Genomic DNA, 19,991 nt, shown 5'->3' on the forward strand with positions numbered 1-19,991 from the left:
CCTTGAGGCATTTAATCCGAATGTAAAAATTTTACAATTGGAATGTTACTTGTAAGAGAGGCCTTTTATACTGTGAAGTAAAAGTGCTGAAGTCAAACGTTTTCACAACAATTTTGGGGGATCCTGGATTAACGTCCTGTGTCTTCATTAGAGAAATCAAATTGTAGTTAATTAACTTAGCCTCTCCCGTTGTCCTGGGTGGCTAAATCACGTTTCTCAACCTGGCTGCGTATTAGAATATCTGGAGAGATTTTTAAAATGCTCGTTTGCTAGCCTTATGTCCCTGGATTTCTGACTAAGTGGAGGCCTGGGAAATAGTGTATTTAAAAGCTCCCCAGGTTATTCTGTTGTACGGTCAGGGCCAAGAACCACAGAGCTAAATAGATTGCTTCAAGAGCACACTGATCAAGTTCCATCTTTTCTCTACCTCTCATCTCCTTATAAATATTTATTGAGTGAGTGAATGACAACTCACTATCAAAGCAAATATAAGCCCGATTTTATATATTGATTTCTATTTTTATTTGCCTGTGAATAATTTACCTTTGGCCTTATATACACTTTAGGAACTTTGTCTTAAATATACAAAATAGGCAGAATCTGGCAATGAATTTGTGACCCAAATGGATTTACCAGTACATCAAGAGAGGACAAGTCAATGTGAGAACAGTGCTAACGGAAGCAGCCATGTCTCCAGAGGAGTCACATTCTGTTCTTGGTTTTATAAACATCCCCTTGTATATCTGGATTTTCCTGGAATGTTCCAATTCCTTGTAATCTTATTTTTTCAGCAAAGTTAAATTTGTTAAATTTATTAAAAATGCATTGTAATTTATTTATTTCCTGAAAATAGATACAAGAGTTTTAAAAAAAAGTTGTACTCTCTCCCTATTTGGTATTTAGAAATATCTCTGTACCTATAGTAGTTAGAATAGGTGACTCTACCAATTTAAGTCTAGAGAAAGGGAATAACACCTAGTGTTAATATTTTACGTGTAAAAAGCAAGAGTCCCTGAATCCTGGAATGCCACCTAACTTAGATCCATCTATTTTATCTTCACTGTAGAAGGTGATACTTTCAGCTCTAATTAACTGCTTGCCTAGAGCTAATTTTCCTTTGCAATAAATAGAAGAGAGGAATATTAAAACTTCCTGGGCAATAAATAGATGAGAAGAGTATTAAATATTAATTTCTTTCTGGCTCAAAGTTCTACTTCTGGCTCTTACAGGAGTGATGTCACCTCTGTGGTCCTCTGTGATTTATGGACGGGCCCACCTGCCACTAGTCCTTCTTTGATCCCTCCCCTTACTTCCTTTGCCCCAATTTTGACCCCACTGAGCTTTTGCTCCGAGACCCAGGTAGTGGCCACAGCCTTACTGATAAACCACAGAGAAGCTGCGCAAGGTTCTGATGGTGCCTACTTGTGTAATGCGTCTAACTGTTCCCTTGTATGGAATTGGGAAACGTTTTGAGCACCTTAGAAAGAAGGCACTGTGTAAACATAAGGTATTTTTTGTTAGTTGTTTATTTGTGCTTATTATAAACAGTAAAAAAATTGAAGCATTGGAAGAGTAATTCGGTTATTTCTTCATATTTGAGACCTATGTTTTAGGCCAGTGCCTTTCCATATTATCAAATATTGTATCAATGTTTTCTATCAAGTATAAATTTAAATTTTAGGGCTTTGCACATATGCTATTTAATTCGAATGAATAGTTTTCTTATTTGTTTAACTTTCTGTTTAGAACTGGAATTGCTGCAAAATCTGGTGATATAGTAGCTAGAAATAGAACTCTTTTTGGATAAATTTCTTCTGCTGTGTAAATAGGTCAACTTTTGATCCAAACACAGAGGAAATAACACATTTTCTTATCCAAAAGACAATAGGTGTTTTGTATTGCTGGTTTTATTAAGGGAAAAATAATATTAATTCTGAAACTAAAAACTAAATCTAACTGGTACAAGTATATTCAGTTTTACTATGAATTAACACTTGAGAATCCTTTGTTCTGTGAAGGATGCTGTTGCTTTCTCCAGCTCCTGCACAATAGATGTGCACAGTGAGCAACCTTGCCATTCAAGACTGGAGAAACTTTATGGTCAGCTAAAAGTTAAGTTGTAGAATCATTTTTAGATCAATATATGAGGTGGGATTCTCAGTTTTATGACTTCTGGATTTAATCATCTTGAGGAAAAAAATGCATTTCTAAATCCAAATATACATTTCTAAAATCTCTTTGAAATTTTAGAATTTAAGCCAAAAATGGAGACTCATGTGAACTGGTATAGGTATTGATGTCATATAGTATTAGATTTAAACCATACATCTTCTATAAAGAATCTAAATATATGTTTACACAGGAAGTCATGGCCTTTTGGATGAAGAAATTAAAGTATAATTTTAATAGGACTACTTCAGAGCTTCATCTTTTAAAAAAAAATCCTTCTGTTTAATGCTTAGAAGCCAATCTTATATCTACCAATTGACATAGAGTGAACTAAGGAAAGTAAGGTGGTGGTCATTTTGGTTACTGAGGGTCAAGTCGTGGTAGCACTTCATAGCGTACTTTTGTTTAGGCCTAGAGTGTTACACAGGAGAGAAGCAGGTCTAAGGGTTCAGAGTACCATCAATGGGACAGAAGTTGGGAAGACCGACAGTAAACAGATTGAAGTTTTGTTTCTTGATTGTGAGGCCATGTAATCCCTGTTTCACAGAGTTTGTCTGTTGTACCCTGGAGACTGTCCAGGGTCACTTTGGAGTATGTGACCTGAGAGGGATTTAGTGCTATCTTCTCATTTCTCTTTATTCTCTGACTCCTGAGTGTTCTCCTCTCCTTTTTTTCAGTCTGTGTTTCAGCTATTTTTTATGTCAGTCCTTGTAGGGAAGTCTTTATCTCCACGTAAATGTCACACTTTCCGTGTATCTGAGCTGCCTAATACACCTTTCCCTTGCTGCTGTCAGTCTTGCATTTTTACTAGCTCTCTCAGCCCCTGAATTAGATGCTCTGCTTGGAATCAGATTTTCTAATTGCTTAAGCTCTGAAGTTTGCCAAATAGGTAGAACTGTTTCAGATGACTGAGGTATGAACTAGTGCACCTAGGCTGCCTCTGACCTGAGAACAAAATTTCGATAATTTCCAAAGCTTGCCTAACAGATGCCTTCAGCAAATTGGACTACCACAGTACTTGAGGTAAATGCCTGCTTTTCTTTGTCTAGTTCTCTGCCAAGTGACTCTTTGCAAAGCTATCTTGTGAACTCGGTTGGCATTTCTTTTGTTCTTTGTTGACCATTAACCAACATTACATTTGCTTCCCCTGCTTTTGTAACATGGTAGCAGGAAGGAGGGAAGGAAGGAAGGATGGGGGTCCTTGCCAGTACCCAATGAAGTGGACCGTGTTTTGAGAATGAAGAAATGGGGCCTCCTTGTCTTGACTTCCATTTATACCCCTTCATCCTAGTCACTAACAAGACATGTTTCTACACTCATAGGATAACTAGAGTTTGTGTATGCTTGTTTGTTTGTGTTATCCTTGAGAAATGTTCACTAACGCCTGCCTGGGGTGTGAAGGTAATTTCTGTTCTTCTATTTTCTGATTTCTGAACTTCAGGAGAAGGTAAAGCTTGATGCTGAAAGGGAAAAACTAGAGAGGCTTCAGGAGCTTTACTCCGAGCAGAAGACCCAGCTGGACAATTGTCCTGAGTCCATGAGGGAACAGTTACAGCAACAACTGAAGAGGGTCAGTAGCAAACAGGAATGCACCAGTTGCTTTTTGTTTTTTGTTTTTCAATTAAGTTCCACTTATCTGTGACTTCCTACTTCCCATAGCATAAATTTGCGTACGTTCTGGTCATTAGATACTTTTTAAATAGAAATATGCATGCTGACAGTACATATTATTCCATGCCAATTAGTTAAAAAATTCCTTGTTAGACTCCTTTACCTAATTTATAACGGAAAAACATTTCTGGGGTGGTTCTTTGTAACAAAAGAGAGCTATTCCTGACACGTAACCGACACCAAGATTGTAGCATTTAAATCCACTGACATCTTTCCCTGCATTCTCTGCTGCATCATGAGCACTGTTTGCCCTTGAATGCCTCTTTTTCTATGCTTGATTTTATATTCTTGTCCAAAAATTATTCTGTTTTCTTATTTGCTGCACACCATCACTCATCCTTTTGTTTTTCTTTTTCTTTCTGCTTCTTAGTGACATTGAACTCATTAGCACAATCACAAGAATCAAACACCAAGATCCAGGATGCAGGGCATTCCTAATGCCCTCAACATCTTCTCATACAAGCTTATAATGTTTAAAAACACAGTGGAGCATGGACCTTCTAGCTGAACTTTATCAGGTTATTCTTTGATCCTTAAGCGTGACTACACTGGTTATCTTCTGAAAATATGACTTCCCAAGGGGATAGTTTCATGAACACTGGCAAGGCCAGTGTTAATATTTCATAGCCTCTTGACAACTGGGTTGTTTGCCCTAAACAGCAGCCCAAATAAACTGTGACCCTGGGGAAACGGTCATGAACAGTCTTGGATGTCTAGAGGAGTCACATGGTAGTAACCAGTCCCAAATGATTAACAATTTATGATTCCACATCGAGTAGAAAGGAAGGCTAGCTTTATTCATGTTATTATGTCTGTACCTTCTTGGGAAAGGGCAAGTTGAAAAATCAGTTTAGATAGTACACCCTCGAAAATGTTTAAGATAACATTTAATACAAAAATATTTGATACTTTGACTATCACTAGGTTATGAAAAAATACAGTTAAAACTTTTCGGTGTTACAAAGGTTGAAAGCATCTTAATAATAAGTCCCAAATGCAGACAGGTTAAACTGCAGCATAATAATTCTAATATTTGTTATTTCTTACAATGTTCAAAGAGAGTTCCAACAATGTTTCTTCCCCTTACTAATTTTATTGTGTACAGCTGAATTTGCTGTAAGAAGGTAAAACTTCATGTCCCTCAGTGTCACAATTCTCTGGAAATCTTGTGATTAAAATTATTGGAAAATAATAGTATTTGTAAAATTATTTTAGTTTATAATTTGTTTGTGTTTATGCCAGTTCACAAAAGAGATTGGGAAACTGATTTTTGTATTTGTATACTGTGTTCAATTCTCCTTATTGCTAAAGATTTTATACAGTTGTCATAATACTTCATTTAGAGTCAGAAACATGCTCATATATTTTGTTCTTCCTTTCCTTTAGTTATTCAGTTGTTGTTTGTATTCCTTATAAACATTGCTTCAAATAAATATTGGTAGGTTCTGTTAATAACCTAGACTCAGACTGATATAAATAATTACCGTATGCTTAATCTAGATTCTATAGGATAACTCATAAATTTGTACATGTTCTAAGGATTTTGACTACAAAAGAGGAAAGGAAATGATGCAGACAGCCTATTCCACTAATTGAAAGCAAAGACTCCTTCTTCTTCCTCTCCCAGCAAAGTGGAAAATTCTTATCATAAAACCCCTTTCCTTAGGAGAGAAAGCTGGCTTGTGGTAGCTTCTGTTCACCTGATATTAAGAGATCTACTAATTCTGTTTTCCAGGGATGACGACCAAAGTAACTCTTCATGAAGTCCTTGGCTTAATCAGTAAAAAGTTCATTGGTTTCATGAGAAGGCCATTCATACTAGGAACTTCCTGTGTTATCACAACTCATTTCCCATCGGATTTCAAACACTTCAGAATACCATTTCATTACAAAGCTTCCCCAAGGCATTTAAACTAGATTTAATAAAGTTGATTTTATTACAACTGACTTCATTAGGTGACAAGTCATACAAAATAGAAAATAAATGACTAGGAAGAAAATCATTTTCTTAAACTGTATGTTGTCTCAAATACTTAAGCAGAAATTGTAGAATGATTTTGTGCATGCAACACTATGGATTTATGACTGGGCTTCTTACTTGTAAATCATTGCTTTAGAGTCAGAATTCAGTTTTCATCTGATGATGATTTCAGGGCCTGTGGTTCTATGTAGTTGATATGGGCTCACCAATCAAATTGTTCCCTGAGATAAAAAGAGTATGAAAAAGAAAGCAGAAGTTAAATGTGTCTTTCATTTGCCAGGATAGATTCCACTGTTAAATGGAGGAGACACCTGGCTAGGACAATTTTCTTGTGCTTTTGATATTTACTCAGCTGAATGGTTGATTTTGGTCTCTTGATTTTTTTTTTTAATTGTATTCAGTGATAAATACAATTTAGGAGAACTTTTTTTCTCACTGGCTCTACAATCAATTTATCCTTTAATCTTGGACAAGTCATTCACCCTCTATGGGCCTCAATATCCTCGTATATAAAATGCGGAGGTTGTACTAGGTGGTTTCCGTTGTCTTTTTCCAGATTCCAAAAGTATGCATTTAAAGTGTTTGATCATAGTGCCTAAGATGGAGAAATGTTAACAAACCCTGAGCCCCGTTTCAATTTGCTTTCCGAGTTGGCATTGAGCTGTCATGAAAATATTACTGTAATCTCTCCTGGCCATACCACATTTACTCTCTTCCTTCTGTTCCTCTGCTAGGCAAAGAAAACATAACGATCTACACGTAAACTTCTGCCATATACATTCTCAAAAAGTTATTGGAAAGAAAAAAGGACCTGCATTCAATTTTCTTTAGTGCAGCTGCTTTCTTTCCTTTCACACCTGGCCTTGGAGCTTGCCTGCCAGGAGAGATTTGTACTATTCTTTTAGTGAGTGAAGTTAGTTAAAATTTTCATTCAACTAGTCATACACTTGACTTTCAGCTTCCTGTATGAATTATTCTGTGCTCAATTAAAGTACTCCTGCCCCCAAATTCCATCCCCTGAATTCTTATTCTTATCTAAAATCTTTTAAAAGTTTTTTTTCCCCTTTCAAGTTGTTTTTCTTTCACAATACAAGTTTATATACACACATTTTAATGGTTTAGATGACTTGATCGGATGATTACACCAGCGGAATCTGAGTGCCGAGCTTAGCTTTAATTTTCAACTTTCCTACCTAGTGAGCTATTATTTTCATGCAGTGGTTTAAATATTTGCTACAAATAAATGAGTAACTCTGTGACCTTCATGCAGTTAAAACAGCACATGTTGCATATGAACTAGATGTAGAGTAAGCGACTGATTAGCATGGTGTATATCTTGTGAGCCATATCCCACTTTGAATGAAGATGCTTTATAAGCTAAAAAAAAGATTTATTAAAATTTTTATCTCAATAACCTTTAGCCACAAACCAAGTTTAGTTGAAAGACGTTAAAAACTCTAGTATGGATGCCTGTATGAGTAAATATGTCAGCTGATGTTTTGTTTCAAGACTGCAGATATTTTGTTTCAAGATATAACAGTTGAGTTATCTCTTAATTCTTTCAGTAGTGACTAGCTTTGGTCCAAATTCATTAATTCCTTTAGAAGTTATAAGCATGAAATGTCTGATAAACTTGACACGTCAGCCAATAATTTGAAAACAAGACCACTTTCCGTGTGGCCAATTAAAGTGTAAAGAAGAGTTAAGAAATGCTGAAGATATTTTTCAAATTGTTTTCCTGCTCTTAAGCTTTGAGAATCCACTGTCTGTGTTGACATAATAATCTTGTTGCTATAGTGTTGGTTGTAATTACATGGTAGCTAATAGTCCTTCTGTGAATCATTCCCAGGATAAAATTCATTCCAGAGATAGAAATGTATTCCATTTGATTAAAAGGCTAATTTATCACTTAAAAACTAGGGGAGGAGGTGGTAGGTTTAAATGCTGATATAGATCTAATTTATCATATATTTATATCCATCTCTTTTTGATGTTTTGATTGAAAAAAAAAAAAAGTCCTGGCTCTTTTTACCTATGTAAAATTGTGAGCCAAAGACCCTAGCTGCCTCTTCTTTTTGACCATAGATTATTTATGAATTTTTGTTTTAAAAAATCTTCCATATATACCACATTTATAGTTCTGTGAAAGGCTCCAAAAATAAGGAGGGATTTTTTTAAAAAAATAGAATGGAGAATAATTTATACAACATGCACCAATCTCTGCACAGATACGGATTTGTTCCTGTCTTCAGACATCTCATAGGTTGGAGAATGCTTATTCCAGACCATTTGATTTTTATGATATCTGATCTTTCTTAAATGTCCTAAAGATTATTCCCAGAGTAGCCGTGCTTAACCTTTTGAGTCACTCTTTATGCCTGATGAATGCTGTGGTTCCACTCTTTCCAGTAAAGAGGTTTGTAAACAATTTTAAGGGATTCACAGAAGTTCAATTTAAGAACCCCAATCTTCAAATGTTTTTGATGCCTTCTCCCTTCAATAAAATTATTTGAGCATGCATGACTGTATGTATTATATAGGTCTTATTATATTACAAATATATATACTGCATGCATGCCCCAAAAATATATATTTATTTGAAATGTTGTACATATACTATTCTGCCTGTATGTACGTTAGAGAATATTTATTGAGAAATTGTAAAAGAAAAGGAAAAACTAAAGAAGATCTACCAGTGGATTGTGTTGTGTGCCATTTGGGGTACACATATCCCTGTTAGAGACCACTGGTCTATTACGTATGCCAATTTTTGAATCTTTTTTTTTTTTTACAGTCAATAACTTTGGAATCTCTAATTTAATCTCTATACTAAAGTAACATTTCATTTGAAAATTTATGGAAAATAGGAATTTTATCAAGAAACTATGTTACACCTTTGGTCTGCAGATAATGTATAAGTTATTTACTGAATTCTGTTTCTACTTCATGATCCATTTTAAAGCCTAGTAGATTTTAGCAAGAATTCCTACGTCCACAGAGCAGTCTAAAGCCAATAATGAAATGAGTGCTGCCCCACCCAACAGTCCCTTTCAGTTCCATTCTAACGGTCACTGCTCTGGAGTTTAACTCAAAAGAGAGGATTATCATGTTCTAACTCTGGTTAGTGTTGTAATTGGAAAGATATTTTGGACTATTTGCTTTTAATAATTTTTTCTTCACACTGAGAAGGCTGCAGCCATTTTGGTGCGTCTTGTTTTCCTTCTTTTTTCTCCAAAGGATGCCGACCTGTTGGATGTAGAGAGCAAACACTTTGAAGACCTGGAATTCCAGCAGCTTGAGCATGAGAGCCGTCTGGATGAGGAAAAGGAGAACCTGACCCAACAGCTCCTGCGTGAAGTGGCTGAATATCAACGGAACATTGTTACTAGAAAGGTACTTTTGCCAGATGTGGTTCAATGTAAAAATTCCAAATATACCCCTTGTTATGTGACAGTAATAATCGTTAATATAGCTATAGCATGTGTCTGTCTATCTGCCTATCTTTATGTCTGAATATCTTTGTGTGTTAAATCACATATCACATTTTGCAGATTATCGAGCCTGCCATCAATATGCCAAATGGTGGTCCAAACTAGATAAACTGAGACATGTTAGAGTCATTGTTACTTAGTGCTGTAGATGTGTTTGTGAATAATATCCAACTTTTTCTTTCGTGTGAAAACCAAAGAAGAGAAAATCAGAAATTTATGTATGTGTTTTAAATTACTTCCTTTTGCAATCATAGTAACTAGATTTAGAGTAATTCTCTGAACAAAGTCTATTTTGGAATTTTCTCTGTTTCCGTTGCTCAATAGTTCTCAAAGCTGGCTTACAGCTTATTACCATTAGAAAAACAGCCCTGTGGAATGCCATGCAGATTACTGACTCCACCCAAACCCTACCACCCAGATGTCCAGAATTCAGCTCTTGTTCCAGAGTTTAAAATCACGCCCCAGTGCTCTGTACTAACCTGATAAAATTGAGGGAAGGGAAGATGAAGAAGGTGACTAAAGCTCTCAGTTTAAGTAAGAAATTCCATTGTTTTTTTCCCATGAGGCGTCTCCCAAGATGATGTCAAAAATTCATTTATAGTCTAAAGCAAGATTTCCTGTTGATTTATGGGTTCTTCAAATAGATTTTTAAATCACTTGAACTGTATTGGACTTAGGTACAAGCATTGGCGGGTCAAAGAAACTGCCTCACAGTCCCTAGGTAATAATCACTGCCTACGATCAACGAAAATGGGGTCCCTGCTGTTCCAGTTGTAAACACCTCTTCTCCCTTTTCCAGGACAGACTAGCAAACCTTTGAATGTCTAACGTGCCTCTTTCTATGATCATCTTTTTTACTCCAGGAAAAAATTTCTGCATTGAAAAAGCAAGCCAATCACATTGTCCAGCAGGCTCAGAGAGAACAAGACCATTTTGTGAAAGAAAAGAATAATTTAATAATGATGCTGCAAAAAGTAAGTATTTTCTTTTCAGCGCTGGTCACAATAAAACACAGGTTCCAACTTGAGGAAAGATGCTTCCTTCAAAGCAAATGCATTTTAATAATGAATAGTGAGTTATAATTTAAGGAAGACTTTTTTATACACATTTTTGTTTAATCCTCCACATTAATAAGCTCTTGTTCTGTGAATGATTAACTATAATTCAGAAAATAAGCAAGGATGTTTTCTTCATGCTTTTTCCACAGTGTGAAAATACAAACTGTGGAAAATCTATACGTTTTCTGATTTTCTTCTTTTAAAAAAATTATATTTTTCATCAAATAGGTAAAATATATTCTGCTCTTTTGACTGCTGTCAAACATCTTGGCTCAGCTGCTCTGGTGTTTTGAACTCCAATTATTTGCTTGTGATTCTTCCTGGCAAATGCAACATTGGATTTAGTTTGGCTTAATTGGCTAGATAGAACCCCTGAGTGGGTGGCAAGGTCATCTTCACCAAAGGAACTATGTCTCCATCTGCCCAGAACCTAAAGTGGCTACGTGTAAAGAGTTTCCTTTGCCCAACCCGCAGCCTAATTTTATGACATAGTCCCTGGCCTAATTTCAGAGATAAGACATCAAGAGTTAAAGCTGATGGGTCTAGTTTCAGGACTGAACCTTGCATGCAGGCCACTACCTAGGAATGTGACTCTTGGGATCATGAAAATATGAGATGGACCCAGAACGGGGTGCAGGAGACAAATCAAATCCAGAGTGATGGATTAAAGGATGAGGTTGTAGCATGGTCCCACCTAGAATAAATGTAGCTGGAGTATTCCCCTCTTAGCTACTTAGCTATTTTTAGGGTGAGAAGAGAGAGAAAATTATCCTTCATGTAGAATTATGAGTTCACTCGAGGTGCCTCTGTAGATCGATGGAACCACACAGAGAATCCAGAATTAGACCCACACATATACTGTCCATTGATTTTTGACAAATGCTCCGAGACAATCTAGTAGTGAAAGGAAAGTCTTTCCAACAAATTGTGCTGGATCACCCGAGTAAACATGAACAAAAATGAACCTCAACACCATCCGTTCTCACACCATACATATAAATGAATTCAAGATGGATTATAGACATAAACATAAAAATTAAAATGATAAAATTTCTAGAAGAAAATATGGGAATGCAAGTGCACCTTCATGGCCTTGGAGTAAACAAAGATTTCTTGAAGAGGCAATGACAAAGGACTTGTAGCTAGAATAGATTAAAAACTCCTACAACTCAGTAATAATAAACACCCAATTAATAAATTTTTTAAAAAATAGGCAAAAGACTTGAATACAAACACTTCACAAAAGAAAATATATGACGAATCAATAAGTCACATGAAAAAATATTCAACATCATTAGTCATTAGGGAAATCCAAGTTGACTAAGCTTAATAGATTTTGTGTTTCTTCAGGAAAAGGAAAATCTTTGTAATTTGGAAAAGAAATACTCCAGCCTCTCTGGGGGGAAAGGGTTTCCTGTCAACCCCAATACTCTAAAAGAGGTAAGCTATGATTTTACATGTCCCTCATATCACCTTAGAAATCAGGAGATGTACCTTCGTTTTATGTGATTAGCTGAATAGGAAAAAAAGTAACTTAAAGGACTTAACGAAAGTACTCAATGCTTTGATGGTTTTTTTGCCTTCATTATTTATACTTTGAGGATTTCAGGGATTATCTTTGTGTTCAATGCAGAGGCACTGTGTGTGTGTGTGTGTGTGTGTGTGTGTGTGTGTGTGTGTATGTGCACTTTGCTTGACAGCAACATCGTGGGTTAACTTGGAGTTTCAAAAAATTTAGGATCCAGACCAAGATTATCTTAAATTCTCTTTTTTCCTTCCTGCAATTTCCTTTCTCAGTTTCTCCTCTTTCTTACTTTACTTCTCTTTCTCCTAAGTCTTATAGAATGTGAAAATGCCCTGGAATATTTGAGAAGATAGTCTGGTTTCTTTCTTTTCTCTATCTCTTTTTTGCCCTAATGTTGTTTCTGCTCTTTATCTCCCTAAACTGGAAAATCCTATTTATACTAAGCTATACGCACTCTTTATCCCAAACATCCATCTTTCCCCAGTCCCCATCACCACTCTTTCCCAAATATCTTGTTAGAGAGCTACACTGCTACAATGGTAGAATATTTTAACTCTAGGTTGGAAAATTATAACCATGACTGAGAAAGAAAATAGCTTTCTTTGAATTTATTTTTTTCAAAAAGCTAAAGAAAAAGGTTGCTTCTGCATAAAAATTTGCATAATTACAAAAAAACCCTTTATTTATAAATTACTTTTAAAAAATAGCAGAGTTAGGAATTCCTCCATAGAAAGTATTTTGTGTGTGTGTAGGTATGTGAAGTAAATGCTTTTCACATAATAGGTGTGACTAATATGTACCTTATGAAACATTTCTGCAAAAACTTTATTAGATCATTCAGTTTCATAGTCTCTCTCTATTTTTCAGAACATGGAACTGGCAGATTCAGTGAACAGATGGTGGTTGTGAATGGAGTATAGTGGACTAAGATAATGTCAGCAAGGTGGACAGGGGCCAAGCCTTGTGGGTCATGTTAAAGAAATATGGTTTATTTTATGTGGATGGGAAACAAGCAAGTAGTTTTAAGCAGGGAGGTGACATTATCACATTATCTTTTGTCCATTTGTTAAAAATCACTCTGGGCTGCCCTGTGGATCATAGATTATGAGTAGGTGGTGATTGCAATAGTGTAGGCTGGAGATGCGGGTGGCTTGGATTCAAGCAATGGCAGAGAGATGGAGAGAATCAGCTGGATAAGGATATATTTTGGAGTAGAGTTGACAGTTCTTGCTGATAGATTGGATGTGGAGATGAAGTAAATTAAGGGAGGTGTCAGGAATGATGCCATTATTCTAGTTTGAAGAATGAGGTGGATAGTGACTGCATTTTACTGAGATGAGGAAGAATGGAGAAAGAACAGGCATAAGAAGGAAGATCTGAACAGTGTGTGAAGGACTTGTGGAATCCAGATGAACTGATAGGCTCTAAGTCTCTTCACCTCCTAGTAGAAGAGTAAAATCTTACTTTTTCTATTAATGAATTCTTTTTCTCTGTAGACTTCTGGGTATCAAAAGCCCTTTTGGTTTTTTGGCTAGTTTCATGTGTCTGCAACTCTTGCCTGTTAAGTAGCTATGTGTTCTCTATCATGTACAAAGCAAACGTGAGTTACGAGGTGTTTTGATTTTCTTTCTTTCTGTATTTCTTCCTGTCTTTCTCTCTCTCTCTCTCTCTTCTTTTTAAGGAGTGTTGAATTTATATTTAACTCTTTTAAACAAGTCCCACTTTTGACAAATGGCATACATTTTTGAAGCAATTAAGTTATATGGTCTATGACTCATATAAGGAATCAAACCTTGGTTTTGAAACATTCTATCAAGTGAGCAAAAGAATAACTCAAAGTTGTTTCTCTTCATTCTCGTTCATTAACAAAGATAAAATGAAATTTGACAACCCAGTTGTCTATTTCCTTTCTTCAATTTAATCTTACAGAAGTTTCTGTAGTATCTGTTGCCCCTTTCTGAAGTGCAAGACTATATTCAGCAGCGTTTTGATACCTCCACTTTATAAACATTCAACTCTAGTTTTCTCCTCTTTGTCATAATTATAAATTTTCAGTAAAACCTTTCTTTCCGGTCTGGAATTTTTGCTTCATCAGCATAACAATATCTTGCCTCTCCTGAAGCCACTTTTTGAAACGATTGATGTGATAATAGAAGAACTCAATGTTAAGTTTAACTCAGTTTTACTTTTAAAAGAGAGATTATTTTATACCCTTTATTCTTTTTTTCATACTGTTTTATTGGTGTGGTAAAAATCATGACTGGTCTGTATAATTGCTTTCCATGAAAATTTACAAGTGCCTTTTCCTCAAATATAAGTTCAGGAGTTTTGATTCTCACAGGTTTTGATTTCTGGGTATTTTCTCTAAGCTGAAGCCAGAACTGAATTACGAAATTTAAAAGTGACTGGAAATTTTCTGTCCTGGGGGTAGAGTTGGGGGTTGGGGAAGCTGCATTGAACTGAAACACCATTAAGTTGCAACTCCACCTTAGGGGTGTGTGTGTGTGTGTGTGTGTGTGTGTGTGCACACATTTGTTTTGCTAGAGAAGGTTCACGAGAGAGAACAGTGTCCTTTTTATTCTCATTTGGTTGAGATGCCTAAAAGCTAGATTCTGTTACAAATAGATTACCGTTTTATAAATGCCTTAGTGCAAAACCAGAAGCTCTCAGCCCACTTTTACTTTCACTGTAATTTGTCAGGAAACAGAAGAAGAGGGGAAAATCTAAAAATAAAGATTTGTGGAAAAGGTTCTTGAATTAGGGAGTGGATGATTGCATCGTCAATTTCATATCTCAGATTTTTTGTGTGTGTGATTATTTTAAATGTTGTGTCGTGAACAATCTCATTCAGTCAACAGAATGAATGCTGATACCTCTGGATATTTTAAAATCAAACGTGTTGGATTATTTATAATACAATCATCTTGATTTCACCAGAAAAATTATTTTTAATGTTTGGAATATCATTTTTCAAGATTAAGCACTGTAAATCCATTTCAATTGCTGATTATTCCCTTCATGAAACATTTGATAATATCACAGATATCTGGCCGTGCCGCTCAAAGCTAACTTCATTGTCCTGGGAGCATTAATACTCTCGCATGCCTCAGCTTTTGCTCTCTTTGTGTTTAACTTCTGAATTCCTCCTTTTAGGGCTATATCAGTGTAAATGAAATTAATGAGCCATGTGGCAATTCCACGAATCTATCCCCTTCCACTCAGTTCCCTGCTGATGCTGATGCTGTCGCCACTGCGCCTACCACAGCTGTGCTGGTGAGCCAGCCGCAAAATAAAGAGGTGTGTTGGCATGACATTTCATTCATTCACTGCTTTCCTCACGTCAAAACTTAACCCATGGTTAACCAAAAACGAGGGTCTGTGTGACAAATAAAACTCTGGTTGACCAGAAGGCCAGAGTGATGCTGAGTTTGAAAAACATACCAGTTTGGGGGTACTGCTCTACCAATGATAACACTAGAAATCATGAAATATATGGTACAGAGTAGAGTACTAGGAGAAGTAAGTTCAAAAAAAAAATAAACTGTACATCTTAGCACTCTAAGCCAACCTAGTTTTCTTAGAAACTAAAAGCCTTTCTAAAATTGTTGGTTTGCATCACCTTTCCAGTTTGATTTCACTATTTTGTTTTGCAGTATGGGTGTTTTTTTTTTTAATGTTATGACCTTTTAAAACATCTGGGGAGGAGCAAATAGCAGTGAATTAAAATACCTTCTACTGATCCCAGGTGGTCACAGTGTGGGATTTTAACGAGAGGCTAAATTGAAAGATACTGCCCATCATTTGTGACTTCTTGATTGAAATATAAGAAAACAGAACAATCAGATTATTGATTTTATTTCTTTGTCTTCTTCTTTCATTTCATGTGGACATGTATACTTTTTCTTTCTCCTATAAAGCAAAGATCACCTGTCTGTTCTGGATTTATGTTTCCTTCCACTCTTTCTCCTCATCCTGTCACTCAACCTCCATCAGCCCCTTGGCCTGAAGTCATGGCTCCATCTGTCCATCCTTTCCCTTTAAATGACACACCTCCTCCTCTACCAGCTAAGAAACACAGAAGGCAGCAGCAGCAGCAACAGGTAATTAGGGGCTGGTGTTCAGAGTCTGGGAATTTTACCTTGACAACAAAGTTACTTATGTGGAATCTTTTCTTCAACTTTCCAAAGGTATTTTTTAAAAAGACGAAGACAAGGTACATACTCCTTTGCTGTTTCTGTTTTTTTTTGTTTCTGTTTTTTTAAAGGACATTTACTATATTCTTAGGGAGTTGGGATTATTATAAGGTTTGAGACCTTGATTGTCCTCTCCTGGCTTTTGATATGTTGGAACTAGTGTCACATCCTCATGCTTCAGTTCCCATTCAACCAAAAGATAACCAACTTATCTCAGATATTTTTCAAAGTAATAATAATTATTTCCATAAAATCCATAGCATAGAAAGTTGCTGTGTCAACACAAAATCTTTTTCTGACACATTATTGAAACCATCATAATAGACATCATTCCCTTGCTATGTGTCAAAATTTGCTAAATATTTTATAAATAAACATCTCATTTCTTCCTTCTAACAATCTAGTGAAATAAGAATTAACTCTATTGACATTTAGGGAACTGAAGCTCAGTGTAGGTAATTAGCTTGTCCAAGGTCACACGACAAGTAGTGGATTTGGTCCATAGAATAACAGTTTTTATTGACCAGATTTTTAAGTAAATAATGTATTATTCTAAATGTTGCCCTCCTTTTAGTACATTCTGTGCATATTCGTCCTTGGATATTCATTAAAAAAATCTGTTTTGAGACTCCTTTCAACTATTATCAAATTCCCATATGATTTTGGCCCCAGAAGATCCTAAGAAGTCGTGGTCACTAGATCCCCATATTAGACAAGCCCTGGTTTGCTATGCCCAGACCTTACATTTCTTGAAGATACCTTTGCTATCTATTACCTTTTGTTAAAGGACTATATCTCCTCCTACTTTTAGGTTAATAAATATTAGCTCATAAAAATAGATAATTGTAAAGTTAAAATGCGGATATTTTTCATGATTGGCATGTTTGAAGATTGATAATAAATTTGGTAACTCAGATTTGCATTAATTTTTATGTCTCAAAAGCCTGAGCTTAGTATAAAAATGATCAAACCTAAAGAACCTTCAATAAGGAAAAACTGTACTATCAAAGACATTTTTGAGGGGAAGCCAAGAAAAATTTGGATAAATTTCAAGTTGGCAAAAATTTTGCCTTAGGAATTTGAAAAAATATGATATAGGCAACAGGAGGATTTTTAAATGTGAGGGATTACTATAGGGGCTTCTTGGCCAAGATCTTTGTTAAATAAAAGGGTAACCTAGAAGGATGCCTTATATGGAAACATTATGTAGATTTGGAGTGTGTTTATGTGGTTAAAATATTATTCCAACTTTAAAACAACTTCCCTGTTTACTCTCTCTCTCTTCGTCTTCTTCCTTCTCCCTTCTGTTGTTCTCCTCACACTGGGATCTGTGCCATCACACAGAACTGTCCAGACAGACAAGGGGAGAAACTACTTACTTGCTTTGTCCACTGGCTGTTCCGCCATCCACATGGCGACGTCATAATAATTTGTAAGTTGTCCTGAGGCCCCAAGGCAGCAGGCACTAACGATGAAAGTGAAAGGTGGATTTATTTTTTTAAGTTTCTAGGTTCAGTAATGAATTTTTCCAGTGTCTATGTATCATACCAAATGCTAGCCAAGTCTGTTAGTGAACACAAGTATAAGTTGAATATTTTTTTAAATTCTGTGTTAAAGTTCCAAAACTTCTTTGTAAATGCATACTTCTTAATTTCTTCAGTGACCTGTTTCAATTAGTCAAGTTTTGCTATTCTGCTTTACATTTGCATTTAAAGCACTTTAGAAGTCTGGAAGAAAGGAAAAAACAGCATAAAGAAGGCCTCTATCTGAGTGACACTTTGCCTCGAAAGAAAACCACACCTTCCATATCCCCACATTTCAGCAGTGCTACTATGGGGAGAAGCACCGCCCCGAAGGTAGGACATGGGGAGAACCACGGGCTTCACGATCAGGGAGCCTTCTTGTCCTTATGTCGACCAACATGCAAAAGTCCTTAAAGAAAATGAGAAATAATAAACCATTAAATTTGCTTATTGGACAGATGTTGTAACTAAATAGCATTTTCTATCCTATTCAGAGGACATATAGAATTGTATGCTCTGGGACCAAAGAACCTGGCCCAGGGTACTTTCTACCACCACACCAAATGGTGGATGGCATTCACGTATGTGACAGACTCCCATGGCTGCATCCCAGATCTGGAAATTGGGGGATACAAGCTCTGGATTCCAGGAATAATAGCAACAAATATTTATTGAGGCATTTCTATGAGCCTGACACTGGGCTAAGCCCTTTACGTCAATTGTCTCATTTTAAAATCCGGCAACACACTTCAGTAGAGGTACTAGTTATTATCCCCATTGTACATATGGATAAACTAAGGTGTAAAGAAGCTAAGTGACTAGCCCAAGTGCCCTCAGCTGGTCAGCAGTGAAGCTGGAATATGAACCCCTGTGGTCTGACACCTGAGACCTCGTTCCTGTTCTGCTGACATGCCTGAGGGGTCACTGAAGGAAGAGAGGGAGAGGCAAGTGAGAAGGAGGTTCTGAGTGGGACAGACTTTTGCGCCCTTCCCTCGCCCTTAATCAGAGTAACTTTGTTTTAATCTATTTTATAAACCGGTGTTCCAAGTATATTTTACATTGAGGATTTTGCTATTTTAAAAGAGTGCTAAAACCAGCAGGGCGTTTATAGGTTTCTCCAGTTTTCAGCCAACTGGATAACTAGGGGTAGATGGACCTGGTGCCCTTGTAACGAGTGTAGCTCTTCTCTGCCCCTGTGCATGATGTGCATGCCTTCTTGTCCCTGCATCCGCCCTCTGCTCCTTATGCATGAAGAACTTGGAGTTGTTCTCTCCGTGGTTTTGGACAGTGTTTTCCCCATCTGTCTTCACTTTTGGAATTGCTGCCACTGGAGGAATTGCTGTGAAATTGAGACTGCCATGGAGCTCCTTGGGAGGGACAGCGACTGGCCTTTACCATTTAGCATCAATAAACAGGATGCAAAGGCCTACTTTCCCTGCCCTCTGTGCTTAGATAGGAGCTATGGAAACAGGGATGTGGCCCTGTCCTGAAGGACCACTGGGCCTGCCATTTGCCTGAAGTGTTCCTCCTGGTTCTCACAGGCTCACCTGGCCCTGGGACAGAGCAACAGCTGTGGCAGTGTGCTTCCCCACTCGCTGGCGACCATGACCAAAGACTCAGAATCTCGGAGGATGCTCAGAGGTATGTGCCTTTTCAATCAAATGTCATGTCTTTTGTTAAGCTTTAGAATTCCTCAGGGTGAGAGGGTCAGAGCAGGGTTGAGGATGCTTAGATGGTTAGAGAGAGGATCAACCAAGGTCCTCAACTTTACTCTTAACGTGCCCCCTACTGGGGAGGGATATCTGTCTCCTCGTTGTTGTTCTAAGGTAACTTTTCCTGTAAATACATAAGGCCCATACATTTTATTTTATTTATTTTTTTTTTTTAAGATTTTATTTATTTATTTTTCCCCCCAAAGCCCCAGTAGATAGTTGTGTGTCATAGCTGCACATCCCTCTAGTTGCTGTATGTGGGACGCGGCCTCAGCATGGCCGGAGAAGCGGCGCGTAGGTGCGAGCCCGGGATCCGAACCCGGGTCGCCAGCAGCGGAGCGCGCTCACTTAACCACTAAGCCACGGGGCCGGCCCGGCCCATACATTTTAAACATATCCATTGTACTCTATAAATTCAAAAGATCTGTCAAACCAGAAAAGCACCTGGAGAATTATTAACCTTCTTATTTGATTGGTAGAAAGAAAAGAGAGACCCCTGAGATCCAGAGAGATTACCTGAGCACTTAACTAAGTCACTCACCTGGTTCATGGCTGAGCGATTCTTGAACCATGTGCTGAAGACTCATGGGGCTGATGCAGTAAATGAAGAACTAGTGGCCCAGGACAGAATTCCCTCAGCCTTTTAACTTGGTTTGAGCTTTTATTCT

General features: G+C 37.0%; 1 protein-coding gene across 4 annotated transcripts in view; it reads left to right on the plus strand.

Annotated features, from left to right (window-relative positions):
- The window catches only part of PHLDB2 (pleckstrin homology like domain family B member 2), a 105,416-nt gene that overhangs the window by 54,812 nt on the left and 30,613 nt on the right, over positions 1 to 19,991 (plus strand). For 3 of the 4 annotated variants that reach the window (XM_058555769.1, XM_058555768.1, XM_058555767.1), the window contains exons 6-12: positions 3,611 to 3,739; positions 9,059 to 9,214; positions 10,176 to 10,286; positions 11,721 to 11,810; positions 15,049 to 15,192; positions 17,804 to 17,944; positions 19,153 to 19,252. In XM_058555769.1, coding sequence (XP_058411752.1) covers positions 3,611 to 3,739; positions 9,059 to 9,214; positions 10,176 to 10,286; positions 11,721 to 11,810; positions 15,049 to 15,192; positions 17,804 to 17,944; positions 19,153 to 19,252 — 871 coding nt within the window. The remainder of the gene's footprint in view (positions 1 to 3,610; positions 3,740 to 9,058; positions 9,215 to 10,175; positions 10,287 to 11,720; positions 11,811 to 15,048; positions 15,193 to 17,803; positions 17,945 to 19,152; positions 19,253 to 19,991) is intronic. The other variant, XM_058555771.1, reaches the window with a different exon arrangement.

Source organism: Diceros bicornis, chromosome 15 (genome assembly GCF_020826845.1).
Source record: "Diceros bicornis minor isolate mBicDic1 chromosome 15, mDicBic1.mat.cur, whole genome shotgun sequence".
In the NCBI taxonomy this organism is placed as follows: Eukaryota; Metazoa; Chordata; class Mammalia; order Perissodactyla; family Rhinocerotidae; genus Diceros; species Diceros bicornis.